A 21,115-nucleotide genomic window follows, 5' to 3' on the forward strand; every position below is an offset into this window, starting at 1 on the left:
TGTGGAAGCAATGCCTTTTGGGGATGGTCATTTTACTAATACCACATCTTCTTTATCTAGTCATCTGTTGATGGACATGTAGGTGGCTTCCATGTCTTGGCTACTGTAAATGGTACTACTATGCATGTTAGGGTGCATGTATCTTTTCAGATTGGAGTTTTCTCTGGATATATGCCCAGGAGTGAGATTGCTGGATTATATGGAGGTTCTAGTTTTAGTTTTTTAATGAATCTCCTTGTTGTTCTCCCTAGTGGCTGCACCAATTTTCATTCCCACCTACAGAGTAGGAAGGTTCCTTTTTCTCCATACCCTCTTCAGCATGAAGTATTTGTAGACTTTTTTTTTTTTTTTTTGGTCTTTTTAGGGCCTCACCACAGCATATGGAGGTTCCCAGGCTAGGGGTCTAATTGGAGCTGTTGCTGCCAGCCTACGCCAGAGCCACAGCAACACCACATCTGAGTGTATTTGCGACCTTCACCACAGCTCCTGGCAATGCCAGCTCCTTAACCTACTGAGCAAGGCCAGGGATAGAACCTGCAACCTCGTGGTTCCTAGTCAGATTCGTTTCCACTGCGCCACAACGGGAACGCCTATAGACTTTTTGATACTGGCCATTCTGACCAGTGTGAGGTATATCTCATTGTAGTTTTGCTTTGCATTTCTTTACTAATTAGCGATGTTGAACATCTTCTCATAGGCCTGTTGGCCATTTGAATGTCTTCTCTGTGGAAATGTCTGTTTAGGTGTTGTGCTAATTTTTTGATTGGGCTAGTTTTTTTGTTATTGCATATAATCAATAACTTTAAAAGGAAAGGTAAAGATATAGAGTTGTGTTCTCTTAGGGTACACATTTGGCTACTGTAACAAAGGCAAAACAAAACATGGTAACTTAAATAAGATACAGTGTCTTTCTCTTTTGCATGAAAACCTGAGTAAAACATTCGAGGGCGGATAGGGCAGCTCAGTGGCATCAGTACCTGGGGGCTCCTTGTATACTCTTTTGCCTTCTTCAGCACCTGACTTCCTTCTTATTGTCTAAGATGACGACTTTGCTCCCAACATTACGCCCACATTTGGGCAAGCTGGGAAGAGGAGAAGGGCACACCCCTTCCCATTAGGGGCACAACCCTCAAAGTTGCCCATGTCACTTTGGCTTACATACCATTGTCCAAAACTGAGTAGCCTGACCACGCTTTGCTGCAATGGAAGTTACCAAATGAGTTCTCCCTTGAGGGCCATGTATCCAGCTCATCTGTGAGAATTCTTTTACTAAAGAAGCAAGAGGAAGATGGTTATTAGGGGACAGCTAGCAATCTCTGCCACTTCATCACTCAAATAGTTATGCACGACTTCTCCCCTCCTCACCTAGTGTACCAGTCAGGATTCAGTCAGGGAAGCAGACCTCCCGAAGACTCAACTTTTACTGGTGGAACACACGAGCATTTCAGGTCTTAGGAATTAGTGTTCAGAACAAGAGTCCAGTAATCCCTGAAAATTCTGCTTATTTTCCCATCCTGCAGTACTTCCTCCCCTTCATCAGTGGCTGCAGGATACATTCAGAGGATCAGAGGAAGACAAGAGTTTGCCTGAAGCATTGGTAAACAAGTCGGACACGTTGGAGTGAGAGGGATGGTTGAGAAGCCACGGGTGTCTGGCGTCAGATCGGAATTGCGAGGAAGGCTCTTGTGGAGGGTTGGGTGAGAAGCGGGTACTCCTGGACAGCTACCACCTCTGTGGGTCTGCAGCCGAGCGCCCCGTAGGGGGCTGGGGTTCCTGGTGGTCAGAGGGCTAGCAGTTGGGAAGAACAAGCCGGATGCTGAGTGGAGGCTGAGGACACACAGTCTTCCAGGAAACTGTGTTACTGGTCTTACAGGACCAGCCTGGGAATAATGGCTGAGGCTTCACTCTTGCTTTCTAAAGATCTTACAGGTCCTCTTTTGGTTAACTCTAACCTGGAACCATATAGGGAAGAGGGTTTGGGGAAATGTAACCTCTAATCCAGTTCACCTAGGCTGTAAGTACTCCCCCTCAGGGAGAGCCAGTATATACATAGCTCAAAGTTCAGGGTCTCTCGGTGAAGTGAAGTCTTGCTATTTATCGCTCCTGATTTTCGGATTGACACCCAACTTCGCTGTTCCACACCTGCCATGCAGCAGAAGGGCAAAGATACAAAGGGTCACGGGGGACTTCCCGTGTGGCCCACAACATAAAGAGTCACAGGGAAGACTGGCATCTGACTTCTCAAGAGCAACTCTGGAAGCTGCAAGATAATGTGAAATGCTTTCAAAATTCTGAGCAAAGACATTACTTCTAGTGATGGCAGAGTAACTGGTTTTCTTCCACTACAGATAAATAGAAAATTGGACAAAATACATGAAATAATTATTTTTAGACATTGGTAACAGGAAGTGGGTTTTGGAGATGATAAATACCCCAAAATGTGTGGCATAGCTCAGAGAAGATAGCACTGTTTAGCTCAAAAGTGCCAAGTGTACTCCCTTTAAAACACTCTAGTAGAATTGCAGGCTGTGGGAATTCCTGTTGTGGCTCAGTGAAAATGAATCTGACTAGCATCCATGAGGACTTGGGTTTGATCCCTGGCCTTGCTCAGTGGATTAAGGAACTGGTGTTACTGCGAGCTGTGGTGTAGGTCGCAGATGCAGCTCAGATCCTGAGATGCTGTGGCTGTTGTGTAGGCCAGCAGCTACAGCTCCGATTCGACCCCTAGCCTGGGAACTTCCTTATGCCGTGGGTGCGGCCCTAAAAAGACAAAACAAACAAACAAAACCAAACTGCAGGCCGCATCAGAGACAGTAACAACAATGTGGTCCATGAGTTTGAAAGCTGCCACTTTACCAAAGAAGTCCCGTGGCATAACAAGGGTCATCGGCTTTCAGCTTCTGGTTTGCCGTTTGGGGGTTGTCACCATTAAGTCATCACCGCATATTTCAGGTATCATATGTCAGCACTTCATTTCTGGATACAAAATTAGGATATTTCAGGTATCATATGTCAGTACTTCATTTCTGGATACAAAATTAGGAGTTGGTTATCATATGTCAGCACTTCATTTCTGGATACAAAATTAGGATATTTCAGGTGTCATATGTCAGTACTTCATTTCTGGATACCAAATCTGCAGTTTGGGCTGCTATATTAAAGACTAAAATAACAATGATTTAAACAAGATAAAAGTTTATTTCTCTGTCATGTTAGCAGTCCATGCATTAAGCAGTAGAAGGCTGATAAGATGGTTCCCACAGTGTCAGGGACCTTGGCTGCTCCTGTCTTACTGCTCTGCTGTGTTCCCCGTGGGGCTCCTGTCTTGTGGGTTGAGATGGCTGCTCCAGCACTCCCCAGTATGTCTTCTCTTAGGAAGGAAGAGAGGAGGAAATGGAGGGATGCCCCTGCTCTTTAAGGACACAGTCCTTGCATTCTATAAGCCAGACCTTGTCACATGTCCACATTTTGTTACTGTAAGGGAGGATGGATCGTGCGGCCTTTAGTTGGGTGGCCATGCGGTCAGCTAAAACTCAGGAGCTCTCTTTTTAAAGGAAGGAGTGGAGGATATTATGAACAAGTAGTTTCTGCCACAAGTATTTTTCAAGAAAATAACTTCTGTAAGATAAAACAGACAGGATATAAGGAGAATCAATCCAAAGGGTAGAACTGGGGGAAAGAATAAGAAAAAAAGCAGGTTTCTTTTTTTTTTTTTTTAAAGGCCACACCTGAGGCATATAGAAGTTCCCAGGCTAGGGGTCAAATCAGGGCTATAGTTGCCAGCCTATACCACAGCCACAGCAATGCCAGATCCAAGCTGTGTCTGTGACCTACACTGCAACTTGCGGCAATGCCAGATCCTTAACTCACTGAGAGAGGCCTCGGATCACACCCAAATCCTCACGGATCCTAGGTGGATTCGTAAACCACTGAGCCATGAAGGGAACTCCTGAAACAGATTTCATGGTTAGGAAATGAGTCCAGGCTTAGATATGTAGGCGAGAAGTCCTGTGAAACTTTTACTACTTTTCGTGTGTCATGAAAGTTCCTACTTATATTTTAAAACTTCATTAAATGTTACCTCTAGGCGATTCCTAAACAAACTGTGTCTCTTTTGGCATTTGCCACGTTGTAACGCATTCTCTGGCATTCCTAGCTTTGTAACTCTCTCAAGGTAATTCTGGAGGAGAAGCAAAATAAAGAGAGAGCACTTGATACTGGTGTATTTATAGGTGGGAGGACCTGATGTCTGGGATTTCCCTCAAAATACTCCAGCCAGAAATAAGCATGGGGTATGGATGAAACAAGTTTGACAGAGTGTTGATTTGTTGAAGCTGTGTGATGGGTGATCATAAGACTATTTTTCTCTCATTCATGTATGTTAAAATATGTCCATAATAAAACAAAAGTCCAGTCCCTGAAAACAATCAGACCTCGGTCCAAACCCTAGTTTCACTACTTACTAGCTGAGTGACTTTACTTCCCTATAAATTCAGTTTCTCAAAATGGGAAATGTATAATCCAATAGGGTTCTTGTAAAGATTAAATGAGACAAAATTTGAGCCTCTAGCACAAGGTCTGGCCCTTAGTAGTTGTATTAATAAGGATGCCTGCTTCCAAGCTACAGAAACTGATTCTGGTTACCGCTAATCCCGCTGACAGACAGAGGGTAATACCTGCGGCAGAGGCGGGGCTCGAGCTGGGACCATTGATTTCTAGGCCTAGAGCATTTCCCTTTATCATGCTTGTTCAAAATCTTTCCGTGGTTTGGTGCTTTTGCTATTTACGCCTTCAAACCCACAAGATCTTCGTTTGGGTACTTGCCTGCAACTCAGGACCCTCGGGACTAAGGTGGCCCTGGGCTGAGTGGTCGTCCTGAGGAGGTAATTCAGTGACGTTCCCTGGCCAGGCTGCGGGTTGATTGCTAAGTGACGCTGGAACAATGCCGGGTTGACTCCTAGCAGGCACGGACCCACAGCCGCCGGAACTCTGGTCTGTCCTCAATGCCTCGCCCACTCTCGCTGGCTCCTGCCGGCGGCCCCGCCTCTCTCCCTCCCGGGCCGAGAGCAGCGCGCTGGCCCTGCGGCGGGGCTCCAGGTTCCCGCGAGTCCCCGCCAGCTCCCTCCTCCCCGCAGTAGGGGCGGGACCGCGGATACCGGCTCGTGATTGGCCGAGGCCTAGGGGCTGCCCTTCTCCGCCCCCTTCGGCGGGTTGAGAGGTCAGCGGAGATCCAGTCTGCAGGGGCGGCAATGGCGGGGCTCTGGGTCGGGGGCTCAGTGTTGGTCACGGCAGGACGGCGTGGATCGCGGTCGCCGCGGCCGCTGATGCGGAGCGTGGCGCTCTGGACCCTGAAGGTGAGGAGTGACGGGACTCCCCTGGGGGCTGGGCTTCCCTGGTGGGCTTCCAGCCCCGCACCGCCTGGCGGTGGCCAGTGCTGCGGAGAGCGCCCCGGCGGTGCTCGAGGGACACCCGGGACCGGCTTCCCCATCGGTCCCCGCGCCTCACTCGCCTCACTCCACGGAGTTGGCCCTGGAGGAGGGCAGAGCTGGCGTCCCTCGCCGCAGCTGTGACTCCGAGGATCATGGAGGGCCGGAGGACCCAAAGAGCCTGCGGGCTTGTTTTTGCTTTCTCGGGAGTAGCTGACAGCCACCTGCATTTCCCACCCTCCCGTTCTTGGGCCGTGAGGTTTAAGGCTTGTCTTGCTTGAGCTTTCCAGGTGTATTTTTAACGGTCCTAGTTTTCATTTTCTCTTGCCTTGTTCTTGCTGTGAAGGGACACTAAATTGCTGGTGAAGTAGAGTTAGAGTTGTGGGTTTAATCTCATCTTTTAAAGTATGTCAGGATTGCTGCTACCTTTGCTGGAGTAGAGAGCCTCTCTTAGTTGTAGTACACCACATTATACTATATATACATCTTGTGTTTTTCTTTTCTTTAAAGTGGTCAGCCTGTTGTTTGTGCTGTTCTAAACATATCTCTGTTCTGTTATGTCCTAGGGGTTCGTGGTGTCACCTTGACTTACACATGGGAGTATTTGTGTGCGGCTCAACACTTTTTCCCTGCAACATAGAGACTCTTGAAATTTTTGAACAAAGACCACCTAACTTTTTATTAGTAGGGTTTAAGTCACTTAAACAAATTCTTTAAAATACGAGGATCTCTGAAACCATCAGTTATCTATTCAGTCTGCTTGTTAAGCTTCCTTTTAAAAAAGTGGTCGTGCATCTGGATTTATCATCATTGAACTTTATTTTTTACACCACAGCTCATGGCAACACCAGATCCCTGACACACTGAGCAAGGCCAGGGATTGAACCCACGACCTCATGGAAAGTAGTCAGGTTTGTTTAACTGCGCCACACGGGAAACTCCCTGTCATTGCACTTTAGAATTGGAAGACACTTTAGGGATAATGTGGCACATCTTCCTGACACATCCTCCTCTTTTAAAGAGGAGGGAACAGAGGCCCAGGTGGAAAAATACGGGAGCGGAAGCTGGAGCTGATCATGGATGTGAAATTAAGTCCATACACATATTAGCTGAGTGTCACCTTCAGAACACTCACTCTCAGAAAACCCAGAGTTCTTTGTGTGGGCACGTCATTTATTGTTTCTCTCTCTTTTTTTTGTTTGCTTTTTAGGGCCGCACCCACAGCATACCGAAGTTCCCAGGCTAGGGTTTGAATCAGAGCTGCAGCTGCCAGCCTGCAATACAGCCACAGCACCTCAGGCTTGGACCATGTCTGTGACTTACACCATAGCTCATGGCAGTGCTGGGTCCTCATCCCACCGAGTGCCAGGGATCAAACCCACATCCTCAGGGGTCCTAGTCAGGATTGTTACCTCTGAGTCACAACGGGAACTCCTGTTTCTCAATGTCTACTGCTCTCCCATCTTTTAATCTTTTTTGAATCTTTTTGGCCACATCACCTGCAATTGCAAGACTTACACATTTATGTAGGAGGCAGCCTGTGGTGCAAACTCATGGGCTTTGGAGTCACGCAGATGAAGTTTGGTGTGTTAGACAAGCCGCTTCTTTCGGCCTCAGCTGCTTCCTTTCAGCATTTTTGTTTTTGTTTTTGTTTTTTTCCCCAGCATATCTTTCTGAACCACTTCCTATGTTCCAACTCTAGGGAAAGAATATACTTTATGTTCTCTTATTAATTTTAGTCTATTAGGGAGACAAACAAATGTACAGTGCTGTTGGGGAAAAGGTCTTGGTATTGTATCTAAGAAAATAAAGTAGAGGGATTTGACCACGTCGAGATTTTGAGCTTTCTGTCTGAGATACTATTCTGGTACTCTGTTTGAATTAATTTATCCAGTCCTCGTAATAGCCATGTAATCCCCATTTACAGATGAGGAAATTGAAGCACAATGTTTTATGTGACTTGCTCATATCATGTCTAAAGTAAGGGATTGTTTTCCTGTGGAGGCAAAAATTGAAACAGGTTTTGAAGAACAAAGTGACTTCTTTCTAGGCAAAGAGAGAAGGAAGAGAGGGATTATTATACTGACATGTTATTTTTCTGGTCTTTTTTAAACATTTTTTTTTTTTAGGGCCACAACCAAGACATATGGAGGTTCCCAGGCCAGGGGTCAAATTGGAGCTGCAGCTGCCAGCCTACACCACAGCCACAGCAATGAAAGATCTGAGCCTCATCTGGAACTTACACCACAGCTCATGGCAACACCGGATCCTTTAACCCACTGAGCGAGGCCAGGGGTTGAACCCAAGTCCTCATGTTTATTAGTCGGGTTCATTATTGCTGAGCCACGACAGGAACTCCAATACGTTCTGTTTACCTAGTTTTTTCCCTTCTGTTTATATTTTACAGTGGCTCCAGGATGTTGGGTTTATGGTAATTTCTATACTTTGTTGAATTTTTATATGCCTTATATGGTTCTTCCTATATTATCTCTTACCTTTGTAGCTAGGTTAAAAAACAAACAAAAAAAATCCAAATCTGAGGTAGAATTTGAACCTTGGATGGTATGATTCCAAAGCCTTGCATTTCCAGTTACAAACTATCTCCTATTTGAGTGATTCTCTCATTACATGGTGCATTCATGAAGCTTTAATGCTTAAGCTTTATGTTTTGTAAAATCTGTGATTTTCTTTTCTAGTCATGGAAAAGAGTATTTAAGCATATCTGAATGTTTTATTTTATTTTTTTTTTATTTTTTATTTTTTTGTCTTTTTTTTGCTATTTCTTTGGGCTGCTCCCGTGGCATATGGAGGTTCCCAGGTTAGGGGTTGAATCGGACGCCAGAGCCACAGCAACGCGGGATCCGAGCCGCGTCTGCAACCTACACCACAGCTCACGGCAACGCCGGATCGTTAACCCACTGAGCAAGGGCAGGGGTCAAACCCGCAACCTCATGGTTCCTAGTCGGATTCGTTAACCACTGCGCCACGACGGGAACTCCTGAATGTTTTAGAATTGCTTGGAGGTAAGTCTTTCCAACATGCTGATAGATTTCTGACAATCATTTGGGGGAAAAAAAAAATCTCTTAATGTTATTACAAAAACTAATTTCTGGTTTAATAAAATGCTTATGGACATTTCTGTATTTGTACATATGCTTTTGGGGGTTTTATTCTGCTCTTAAGAGGTTCAGATCAGAGGAGTGGTTGGTAAAACTCTCTTCTAAATAAGGGAAGGAGAAAGTAACTTTTTTTTTTTGCTCATGCCCACAACATGCAGACATTCCTGGGCCAGGGATCGAACCCAAGCCACAGCAGTGACTGCACCGAATCCTTAACCATTAGGCTAGAAGGGACATCTGAGAAGGTGACATTTTTGATCACGTGAGTGAAGGAATAGGAATTATTTAAATGATTCCTTTTTTTAAAAAAAAAGTGGGTAAATGGGAGAGCAGGGATGAAAAAGGACATTGGAAAAGGAAAAAATTTTGGGGGGGATATGGTTTCCTTTTAGGTATCTGAAATGCTGATTCCAAGAGTCAAGTTAAATTGCTGGGAAGAAAGAAGGGAATTAATGGCTGGTTTTGGGGTCCAAGTTGAGGTGAAAGTTGGAGTACGTGCACTCTGAAGGATGTGGTGGATCAGTTACTGTTTGGCTGAACTCCATCTTATTACCCTCAATTAGAATTTTTTTTTTGAAACGGTTATTAATAATATAATTGTAGAACTGTATTATTTAATTGTACAGTTGCATTCTTTAATTATAATTATTGTAAATTCTTTGATGGAGAGGAAATCAGAATCAGATCTAAGAAGACTTCAGCATTCCAAGAATGATGTCAAATGACCCCCTTCATGGTGGATTACGCACTTATTTACTATGAGATATATTTCTTCTCCAGAGATTCCTTGTTTGTGTTTCAATTGTAGATTTTTGGCTTGCAGTTATTCTGAAGTTTTGATATAAGTTTGTGTGCCACTGTGTATATGAGATTGTTTTAGGTTGTTGGTCTCTTAATTGCAAGTTCATCTCCAATGTCCTGCATTTGTACCCATCTCTTCCATGATTTCTGATTTTGGTGGTATAATTGTGCATGGATGATTTCGTTTCTTTACTGTATAGATGCCTTTACTGATGAGCCTTGTCAGTTGTGGAATTTTTGTTTCCTGTTGCTCTCTTGTCTTTTCTGCCCAGAGACGTTCCTTTAGTATTTGTTGTAAGGCTGGTTTAGTGTTGCTGAATTCTCTCAGTTTTTTCTTATCTGCGAAGGTTTTGATTTTGCCTTCAAATCTGAATGAGAGCCTTGCTGGGTAGAGTAATCTTGGTTGGAGGTTTTTTCCTTTCATCACGTTGAGTATATCATGCCACTCCCTTCTGGCCTGCAGAGTTTCTGCTGAAAAATCTGCTGATAACCTTATCAGGGTTCCCTTGTATGTTTGTTTCTTTTCCCTGGCTGCTTTCAATATTTTCTCTCTCTTTAATTTTAGTTAGTTTGATTAATATGTCTCTTGGTGTATTCTTCCTTGGGTTTATTTTATATGGTACTCGTTGTGCTTCCTGGATTTGAGTGAGTGGTTCCTTTCCCATGTGAGGGAAGTTTTCGGCTATTATCTCTTGGAATATTTTTTCTGTCCCCCTCTCTCTCTCTTCTCCTTCTGGCACCCCTGTAATACGGATGTGGCGCATTTAACGTTGTCCCAGAGTCCTCTGAGACTCTCTTCATTTCTTTTCAATCTTTTTTCTCTTTTCTGTTCTGCATCCGTAACTTCCACCAATCTGTCCTCCACCTGGCTTATTTGTTTTTCTGCCTCCTGTATTCTGCTGTTAGCTGCTTCTAGTGATTTTTTTATTTCAGTTATTGTATTTTGCATCTCTTCTTGTTTAAGTTTTATATCTTGGATATCTTGTATCTCTTTGCTCAGTGTTTCCTGTAAGTTATCCATCTTTGCCTCCAGTTTATTTCAATGTCTTGCACCATCTTCGGCATTAACAGTCGAAAGTCTTTTTCCTGGAGGCGGAGAATCTCATCACTTAGCTGATTTTCTGGGGTTTTTCTTTTCTCCCTCATCTGAGTTATAGTTCTCTGTCTTTTCATTTTTATAGGCTTTTGATGTGGTGACCTTTTTATAGATAATAGAGTTGTAGCATCTCTTACTTCTGATGTCTGCCCCCCTTGTATCCTCAATTAGAATTTGGAAGAAGGAAGAAGAGAGTGGGATTCAGAGGAATGCATTGAGAGGAGCCGAAACAGCATTCATTCATTCATTCGCTCATCTAGAGATGTAGCTAGCTGTTCTCCAGAGAGTGTTTGTGGAGCATGTACCAAGTGCCTGGCACCAGGGTGTGCCCTAGGAGACCAGAAGAGACTAAACATGTTCCCTCACTGTGTCCCAGGTGTAGGGAGGTCAAGGAATACAAATTAAGATTAAGGTCTTTGGTCTTTAATGAGAATAATTTCAGTAGCATGGTAAAGTGTCATATGCAGAAACATTTTTTGTTTCAAAGATGCTCTCTAATAGTTGAAGCAAATTTATACCTGAAAAAATTAGGGTATCGTGTGGTTGAAAAAATTAGGGTATCACATGGTTAAAAAAATTAGTTAAGTGCCTATGGATATTTTCATTTAAAAAATAAGATCATAAACTGTGATGGGATCAACATAATAAGAATGAATTTCAAGCATGTTGGAAGATACTTATAATTTCAGTCAAGAAAATGAATAGAGTATCCATGGGACACAGCTGGTGGCTCAGGGTACATCGATTCTTTCACAGCTGAGGAGGCAGGCAGTCTGAAGTCAAGGTGTCAGCAGGGACAGGCTCCCTCTGAGGACTCTAGTGAAGCATCCTTCCTTGTCTCTGGTGGCTCCAGTTGTTCCTTAGCTGTGGCTCTGTCGTTCCAGTCTCAGCATCTGTCCTCACCTGGCCTTCTTTTCTTTCTCCTTATGTGTTCTCTCTTCTTTCTAAGGACAATTCTTGTTGAATTTAGAGCTTGGCAGGATCCAGGATGATCTCATCTTGAGATGCTTAACCAATATATTTGCGAAGACCCCCCCCCAAAAAAAAAATAAGTCATACTCACATGGTATAGGACGTCACATTTGGAGGCCAGCATTCTGCTACCATCCACTGAGTGCCAGATGCTGTTTAGTGCAGTGGATATAACAGGGAGTGTTTCTGCCCTCATTGTGGTTATATTTGACTAGAGACTGATAGTATTCCCAGAAATACAGTTCAGGAGTTCCTGTCGTGGCTCAGTGGAAATGAAACTGACTAGTATCCATGAGGATGCAGGTTCGATCCCTGACCTCGCTCAGTGGGTTAAGGATCCAGTGCTGCCATGAGCTGTGGTGTAGGCTGGCGGCTGCAGCTCTGATTTGACCCCTAGCCTGGGAACCTCCATACACTGCAGGTGTCACCCTAGAAAGAAAAAAAAAAAAACTTAAAAAGAAATATACAAGTTCAAAAAGTGGTAAGTGCTGGAAGGAAGAAGAAAAATAGTATAATGGGATAAAAAGGGGTGGTGGTATGGGGGGGGTTTGTTACCTAAGGAAATGCATGTGGCATTTGAACAGAAAAGTGACCCGGCCCACCACGTGATGACGCGAGGGACTGGCATTCCAAGGGAAGAGCAAGGCAGAGGCTCTGAGGTGAGATTGCAGTTGGTGCCATTGAGGGTGGCTGTGGCGGCAGTTGGAGCACAGTAAATGGGGTTGGGGGGTGCCAGGGGATAGGGGCAACACGAAGTCATGGAGAGGCTTGTCTTCGGAATTTATCCTGGCGAGTCCACTGGAGGGTTTTAAGCAAGTTGGATTTGTGTGTTGGAAGGACCACGATGCTGTGCGGGGAAGGCTCTAGTGGAGGCTGGGGGTCGGGGGAGGAGAGGCTGCGGTAGAAGCTCAAGCTGGACCTGATGGGAGCTGGTGCTGAGCTTGTGGCGCCGGAGGTGGTGAGAACTGGTAAGGCTTGGGATATATTTTGAAACTAGAACCAGGAGTACTTGCCGTTGGGTTAGAAGGGAGACAAAAGGAAAGAGAGGAATCAAGGACCTTCGAAAGGTGGACACGGTAGACACAGTAGGCCACGTATTGTATGATTCCATTTATGGGAAGTGTCCCGGACAGGCAGAGCCGTAGAGGCAGGAAGTGGATTAGTGGCTGTTGGGGGCTGGGGAGAGAGGTGAGGGAAGAGGTGGGCCTGATTGCTGACCACGGAGGGGTATCTTTTTTGGATGAAGAATAAACATTCTGAAATCAGATAGGGGTCATAGTTCTCTAACCTTGTGAATACTCTAAAAACCGCTGAGTCGTAAACTTTATTTTAAAAATTTTATGGCTGCAACTGAGGCATATGGAAGTTCCAGGGCCAGAGATTGAGTCTGAGCCTCAGCTGCGGCATCGCTGGAATCTTTAACTCACTGTGCCTCCTCAGCGACCTGACCCGGGTCAGTCTGGTTCCTAACCCACTGCACCGCAGTGGGAACTCCTTTGTTGCTTGTTTACAGAAGATGCAATGATGGTTCACATTTCATTGGTTGCCATTAATCCAGCACTCTGTGAAAGTTAAAGTGTGTAAAAACAGTTCTGTGGCGGTGGGATGGTTAGGTTTCTATAAGCAGAACCTGAAGAGGTCTTTTGTACAGGTGGTAGTAGTTGAGAAGAATGGAGAAAGGCTAGAGCAGGAGAAAACATCTAAGCAAGGAAGGGGCCCCAGATAGAAACTAGCTCCAGTCTCGTTCCACAGGGGAGCCCTGGAGGAGCAGTGGTTCTGGTGCTGAGGTTGTGGTGCCAGAGGTGGTGAGAACTGGTAAGGCTTGGGATGTATTTTGAATCTAGAACCAGTAGTACTTGCTGTTGGGTTAGAAGGGAGATAAAAGGAAAGAGAGGAATCAAGGACCTTGCTCCAGCCAGCAGCAATTGCAGCATGACTTGTTAGCAGTGCACATCTTCTAGCTCCACCCTAGGGCTGCCAAGTTAGTGCATCTGTGGTGAGAGCCCGGCAGTCTGTTTTAACAAGCCCCCCTCCAGGTGATACGGACGCACAGTCCACTCTGAGAAGCTCTGCTCTAGATCAGCCTGGTGCAATGAAAGTATAACGTGAGCTGCAAGTGTAATTTAAATTTTTCTGGCACTCACATTAAAAAATTCAAAAAGGTGAAATTAATGTATTTTATTTAGCCCAATATATTCACAGTATTTCAGTATGTAAATATAAAAAATTATTAACAAGGGGTTTTTTGGTATTAAGGACTCATATCTGGTATGTACTTTACTCTTGGAACACATTGGAATTTGCAGTAGCTGCCTGTGGCTAGAGGCTGCCGTATCCGACAGCCAGCTCTAAGGCACAGATTGCAGTACTAAGTTGGCCTCACCTTGAGATGAGGGGCCAGCCTTTGGAACCCCGTGGTAGTCGGTCATTGGCTGTGGGCTGGGAGGGCTGTAGCTCCCAGGCTTGGTGGAGAACTCCTATCTGGTTGAGGCAGATAGGGCAAAGTAGGGAGCAGGTGTGAGCCATGAATAGTATACCAGCCGGGGCACTGCACCCCCTGGTGAAGAGGTTCTGGGTGGCACCAGCAACATCTGCTACAGGTGAGGGGGAGGAACGGCGCGGCGGGGGGCTGCGGCGCAGTGAGGAAGTTCTGGAGCTGCCTGGTAGAGGTTCCTGGTGTTCCAGCCCACGTTCCGGGGAGCCGGAGCCGGAGCGTTTGAGACTCCCCTCCCGCCGCCTGCCCCCGCCAGTGGTGTTGAGAAATAGTTGATATGACTCTGGAGATTGGATCGTCTCTCTAATAGTACCTCTTCAGCCTCGCTTGTAAGAGAAGGTCTTGGCAGGCAGTCGCAGACTGGGGTGGCTGGTGGAGTCCCGAGGACTCAGTAGTCAATGTCTGTGAAGAAAACGCTGGGCTTCAGTAAAAAAGCCCGGCAGTGTTTTTAGAGGGGGTTCTCTCAGAAGCTCCTCCTCCCAGCTCTGAGTCCTGAAACGCCGAGGAGAGGACCTGTGCTTGGACATTCTGAAGCTGAAGCGCTAGCAAATGTTCACTCTCACCTCGGTAAGATCATCTTGTGGGCTCCCTTAACCCGCAGTTTTGAGGATGGCTTCTTCTCTGAAGTTGAGTATGCATCCTGATGATGAATGAACCTCTCAAACAGTCGTTTTCATAGTGGTCACTTGAATTTCGCTGTGGTTGTAAGAGCAATAATTTTGGATATGGCAGGATTAGTGTTTAAATTATTCTTTAAACTTGATGGAGTTCCCGTCGTGGCGCAGTGGTTAACGAATCCGACTAGGAACCATGAGGTTGCGGGTTCGGTCCCTGCCCTTGCTCAGTGGGTGAAGGATCCGGCGTTGCCGTGAGCTGTGGTGTAGGTTGCAGATGCGGCTCGGATCCTGCGTTGCTGTGGCTCTGGTGTAGGCCGGTGGCTACAGCTCCGATGAGACCCCTAGCCTGGGAACCTCCGTATGCCGCGGGAGCGGCTCAAAGAATTAGCAAAAAGACAAAAAAAACAAAAAAAAACAAAAAAAAAACTTGAGTGGATTTATCCGTTTGTGCTGCCACCTGAAGCCACAATCTTATGTTAGAAGAGTATTTTCCTGTTTGCAGTGGCTGGAAGGCGTATGCCTAGTTTGTGTAAAAGCTCCACCATTTCCCCCGCCCCTTTTTAGTTAACATGTGCAGAACCACGCCGGGCATCTTACACATTCTCATTTAATCCTCATGTCAGCCTTATGTCCTAGATAAGTAGTTTATACACCCAGGTAACATATAAGGAAAATTTCCTGTACATTTACGAAATGTCAGAGCCAACGTTTGAACCCAGGTCTGAATCTGTCTTGAGTCTAGACCAGAACTCTTAATTACTATATTGTTTTTCGAATGGTAACCTCCAAATGGTCTGGTAGAATTTAAGGAAAGAAAGCTACAGCTGCATATTTGGATTTAGTTTTTGTGTAATACTTTACATTTTCTTGGTGCTATGTGGTTTATAAACGCTTGGTTTTTATTTGTTTGTTTGTTTGTTTGTTTGTTTTGTTTTCTTAAGGCCACACCTGCAGCAAATGGAAGTTCCCAGGCTAGGGGTTGAATCTGAGAGCTACAGCTGCCTCTGCCACAGCCAGAGCCACAGCGAGGTGGGGAGCCGAGGCACATCTGCAGCCTATACCACAGCTCATGGCAATGCTGGATCCTTAACTCACTGATCGACGCCCCGGCTCGAACCTGCATCCTCGTGGATGCTAGTCAGGTTCCTTACTGCTGAGCCACAACAGGAACTCCTAGGTAGTCTTTATAAATGGGGTTGATTACAGTTTTTCCTTTAAACTCTTGTTTTAGGAAGTATCTTAAAAGCATTTTAGACTAGGCTTGTAGCCAGTTTGTCATATGCTTCACAAAACAGAAGACATTCAAAATTCTATGTGGAGGTCCAAATTAGCAGCTTTCTACTGACTTGTTCCTTGTATTAAAAACATTACACTGTAGCTCCACAGAGTTATCTGATTTTTGACTTGTGTTCTTGATAACATTGAACTTCTGGGAGAGTTTGCCAGGAGTAAACAGGAATAGGGGATCCTTTGTGGAGTTGACTAAAAACCAGTTCTGACTTGCTCTGGGAATGGCCCAAACTCTTGTTTTTTCTTAGTAATTTGTTCTGCAGTTATGGTTCTGACTGCTGTACCATCTTCTAGTTACTTGGCTAGCCAGGGGCATCTGTGTTTTTTAAATTTTGGGGCCACATTATCACAAATTCACATGCGTTCAAGCTGTATGCTTTCTTATTTTGATAATGGTGGTAAAAATAGAGTCTGTTAGATCTTTAGAACAAGTATTTAAACACAGTAATGAAAAGATTCTAAAAAACCAGTCTGGTTTATTAGGTGGTGTGCTATCCTGCCTACCTTTTGGCCAGGTATAATTTGTAGTAGAGTTGATTTAGTGTGAAGCACTGTGTGGTATAGGCATTTTTGAGTTTTATGTTACTGGTGGTTTCCTGAAAGTAAATATACCATACACTGAGTCAACTCACCCAAACATCTCTCGGAGCTTGGCCACTTAGTTATTTCTGTGTCGTTCTGATTTAGAAACTCTCTCCTGTTGGGCCAAGGTTTAGCTTAGTCTATTTTTCATAAGCCCATCTGATGAGATTGAATCCTGAGGTTTTTATTCCCAGAGTTATCCTAGAAACTTTCTCCATAATTCCTATTTATTCAAATATATGAAATTAGCTCTGTTTCCACCAAATATCTCAGCAGTTGTTACTCACGGAGTCATTCAGCACTGAGATTCATGTCAACATGTTCTTGGCCCACATGTTCAGTTTGGATTAACTGCTTATCCTTCAGTAATCCTCAGATGCGTGTGCATGTTAGATCCCCTGTCCTAAGCTCTTGTGTTGTGAGTAATAGTGGTGTAGGTGAGTAGGGACCTTAGAGAAAACTCATCTAAGCTTTCATTTCTCAGTAGAGGACAGAGGGGTTCAAGTCTTGTGTAGCGTTCCCGTTGTGGCTCATGGGGTTTAAGGACCCAGCATTGTCTCCGTGAGGATGCGAGGTCGATCGCAGCCTCCCTCAGTGGTTAAGGATCCGGTGTTGCCATGAGCAGAGGTGTGGATTGCAGATTGAGCTCGGATCTGGTGTGGCTGTAGCTGTGGCATAGGTCTCAGCTGCAGCTCCAGTTCAACCCCTAGCTTGGGAACTTCCATATGCCACAGGCATGGCTGTGAAAAAGCAAAAGAAAAAAAAAAGTGGTTTGTGCAAATCCTAGAAATAGTGTCGGGCTAAGTGAGGACCAGAACTCTGGTTCCTTGATTTCTTCTCCCAGCATTTTTTCCCAGGTAGTTTGCTGCTTCTGGACGTGTGCCCCTCCCCAGACGTAAACATCACGGTTTAGTCTCACTTTCCAAAGCTGATGACAATACCTAAAATGTCTCAGATTGTGTTTTGTCTCTGGGTTTTTGCTGTTGGAAATCGGTTATGTCCTTTATTTGTTAGTGATTGCAGACACATGTACGGTTTTGCCTTTGGTAAAAGGATAACGTTGAATGTTCCTGCAGCAGACCATTATGTACTAATGATATTGGGGAAAATTTGTAAAAATGTGAACTGCTTTGTCTCATTTTATAAAATTGATAGGCGGCAGGTATATGATGTACTTTCTTGTGTATATATTCTAGTGCTGCTTTGCAGCAGAATACATGTGAGAAACTTCTGGGTAGCGCTTGTTTTTTTTGTTTTTTTTTTTTTTTTTTCTTTAAGAGTTTGTTTTCTGCATTGGCTGAGGCTATACACACAAGATAGGATTTTTAGGGGAAGCAGTGTTATCTTGGCCGATCAAGTTTGATGAGGCAGTAAAGTTGCTAGATTAGAGCTGTTCTGCTGAGGGCAGTGGAAGACCGAATTTTTATTTGAACACCGAAGAGTGGTGAGACCCCCTGGGTAAATTTTTTTTTTTTTTTTACCCCAAATCATATCTTTGCACAGACATTCCTGTTAATGTGAGACATAAACCCTTATTTTATTATCTCAAAAACTTCAGAATGCTTTTCACAGATCTGTGCTTAAATTGTCACCATTACCACCTAGCCCTGTGACTTTTGAAAAATTAAAATTCTTGAGACTCCCGTTTTCTCATTTTAAAAATTGGGGCTCCTGCTCTTGAGTTCACAGGGATGTTCATAGGACCGTGAAAGAAACTTTTGGTCTGTGCGAGGAACACAGTCGTAAGTCAGTTTTCTTCCCGTTCTCAGGTTGTTCTTCACCAGTCTTTTTTCACTTGGTAGTGTAGGTTTTATTTTGTGAAGTATGTCTTTCTTATTTATTACCTTCACTTCTTCATAAGGATTACATTTGCTAATTTGGGCCTTGATACTTCTAAAAAAAAAAAAACCCTGTGTCTGTCTTTCAGTTCATTTAAAAATGTTGCTATAAAAACATTTTGCTTCCTATTTCAGTTGTTATGCTCTTAGGAAATTCTCAAAGGTAGCACCTGTTGCCTTTTGACCTCCCCCTCCCTCTTTTGTTTCCTTGGTCAGACTTCATCAGTGACTCCTGGGCAAGGTGTTTTCTTCAACCTTAGCTGTAATCGTTATTAGGCCTTATGCCTAATGTTTTAAAGCCCTAAGATATAGTTGTCCCACAAACATTTATCGTAATGAATTAGAAGTGAACTCTTTTTACTGTTATATGCCAAACCACAGTTATACCAGAATAAGTAAAATAAGAAATCATGTTAAGATATTAGCAAATAGGAATTTGCATCGCTGCGTGGCTCAGCAGAAACGAATCTCACTAGGATCCATGAGGATGCAGGTTCCATCCCTGGTCTCACTTAGTGGGTTAAGGATCCAGCGTTGCTGTGAGCTGTGGTGTAGGTTGCAGACACGGCTTGGATCTCTAGGCCAGCATCTGCAGCTCCAATTTGACCCCTTTCCTGGGAATCTCCATGTGCCACAGGTGCAGCCCTAAAAAGACAAAAAAAAAAAAAAAAAAAAAAAAAAAAAGACCTCTCTTCAAATTTTATTTGTCCCATTGACTCTTCTTATACTTTTCCAGAGATTGTTTCAATGCCTTCGGTTTCTCTTGTGTACCAAGGGGATATGTTTAGTTAAGATTTACCTTCACTAGTTACAGCATATTACTTAACATTGATTGATTAAACACTAGCTGGAAGCATACTGGAAGAATTACTCTGAAAGATATTTTTAAAGCTCATTCAAGTATCTGTAATTTATTTAACTTTTTTTTTTTTTTTTGATAGCATGTTCCACAGTATTCAAGACAGCGTTTACTGGTGTCTCGTAGTCTCTGTTTAGCAGGATACGATTCTAATGAAAAAGTAAGTATTTTAAAAATACTTTTAACAGCTAAATTATACTGGTTTTACTTTGTTGTCTCCACATTATGTTCACTGGGCAGATTACATTTTATTGATGTGTAATTATTTATTGCTCTACATCATAGGTTTTTATAGGTGCTCAATCTTTGTTCCTTTTTTCATTGTGGACCACAACCTGAGTTTTTAATTTTGTATCTCTACTACAAATTGAATAAATTTACAATGTTTGCCTTGTTTTTAGCAGAATAACTAATAACAACATTCTTTTCTAGACTGGGCAGTTGAGAGATTTTGATTAAACTATTGATTTTTTTTCATTTACTTAATATTTGTATCATTCGTTTTGAGTGAAGACAGTTATGTATATTGTAAATTTTGGGACAAGGGGATTCCAGTTAAAATCTTGATATATGAGTGTTTGAAGCTTGTAAGAGGAGAAATAAAGGAACTGGAAGTGGTGATGGGAGCTAACACATGATTTGGTGATAGCAAAGGCATCAGAGGACAGAAGAAGAGTTTTAGCTAAGAAGAGACAGTTCAAATTGAATGTCATTAAAGTAGAACTAATAAGAATGAGGATGAAATAGTCTTCCAAGTCATCTGTTGAAATATATAAAACTACTCTCAAGAGTTTGGAGACTTGGAGGAAAAAAAAGTCTATATCATTGCAGTTCAATAGAAATAAAATGTGGCCAAAATTGCAGGGCAAATGTAGTTTTGTATTTTCTAATAGCTGCATTAAAAACTAAAACAAGTGGGAGTTCCCGTCGTGGCGCAGTGGTTAACGAATCCGACTAGGAACCATGAGATTGTGGGTTCGGTCCCTGGCCTTGCTCAGTGGGTTAACGATCCGGCGTGGCCATGAGCTGTGGTGTAGGTTGCAGACGCGGCTCGGATCCCGCGTTGCTGTGGCTCTGGCATAGGCCGGTGGCTACAGCTCCAATTCAACCCCTGGCCTGGGAACCTCCATATGCCGCGGGAGCGGCCCAAGAAATAGCAACAACAACAACAACAAAAAGACAAAAGACAAAAAAACAACAACAACAAAAAAAACTAAAACAAGTGAAATAAATTTTAATCTATTTAACTCAGTATCTAGAATGTTATTACAACATATTATCATTGTAAGAAGTAATGATGAGGTATATGCGTATATTTTTTCATACCAAGCTTTCAAAATCCGTGGTGTAATTTCAATTTGATTAGCCACATTTGAAGTGCCCAGTAGCCTCATGCGGCTAGTGGTTATTTTATTGGGCGGCATAGGTCCAGATTAATTAGCTATGATAAGCTCCCTGTTAGGAAATCTAAGTTAAATAAAACAAACAAACAAAAAAACCCTCAACATAGGAGTTAACCGCTAACACACAACGGGATTAATGGCCTCCCTGCAGTGCCAGGACACAGGTTTGCTTCCCGCCCAGCCCAGTGGGTTAAAGGATCTGGTGTTGCCCCAGCTGTGGTATAGGTCACAACCATGGCTTGAATCTGATCCCTGGCCTGGGAACTCCATGTGCTGCGGGGTGGCCAAAAAAGAAGAAAAGGAGCAAACAGAAAACTTCAACATAGGCAGTATGCCTTGGGGTGCATGTGTGTATGTGCATTTTTGCCCATGTGATTGGTAATCAGCTGTCCTAATCAGGGCATGCTACCAGTGGTTAGCTAGCATTTATCCCAGAGGCTGCTTGCAGCTTTCTAGAGCAGGGAAATACTGCAAATGGGTCGGCTGTCTTTCTCCCTATAAACGCTGCTAGCCTTCCTCGTTTGGGTACTATATTGTTAGAAGGGCTCTCTTTGATGAAATTAGGGGTATTCAAGGTAGATGTTTTGGCTATGATTTTATGGAAATTCTCAGCCTGTG

At 43.8% G+C, this 21,115-nt stretch overlaps 1 protein-coding gene across 6 annotated transcripts in view; it reads left to right on the forward strand.

Moving 5' to 3' along the window:
• Window positions 1-5,186: 5,186 nt before the first annotated feature.
• The window catches only part of PCCA (propionyl-CoA carboxylase subunit alpha), a 365,469-nt gene continuing 349,540 nt past the window's right edge, over window positions 5,187-21,115 (forward strand). For 3 of the 6 annotated variants that reach the window (XR_014818834.1, XM_084981107.1, XM_084981108.1), the window contains exons 1-3: window positions 5,214-5,354; window positions 5,993-6,337; window positions 19,177-19,254. Coding sequence is in view for 4 of the 6 variants with exons in the window: in XM_084981107.1 (XP_084837233.1) it covers window positions 6,323-6,337; window positions 19,177-19,254 (93 nt within the window). In the remaining 2 variants the exon portion in view is untranslated. 6 annotated transcript variants of the gene reach the window in all.

Source organism: Sus scrofa, chromosome 11 (assembly GCF_054392235.1).
Source record: "Sus scrofa isolate SSC_HxYL_T2T_F1_AM1 chromosome 11, Sscrofa_HxYL_maternal_Yorkshire_Landrace_v2.0, whole genome shotgun sequence".
In the NCBI taxonomy this organism is placed as follows: Eukaryota; Metazoa; Chordata; class Mammalia; order Artiodactyla; family Suidae; genus Sus; species Sus scrofa.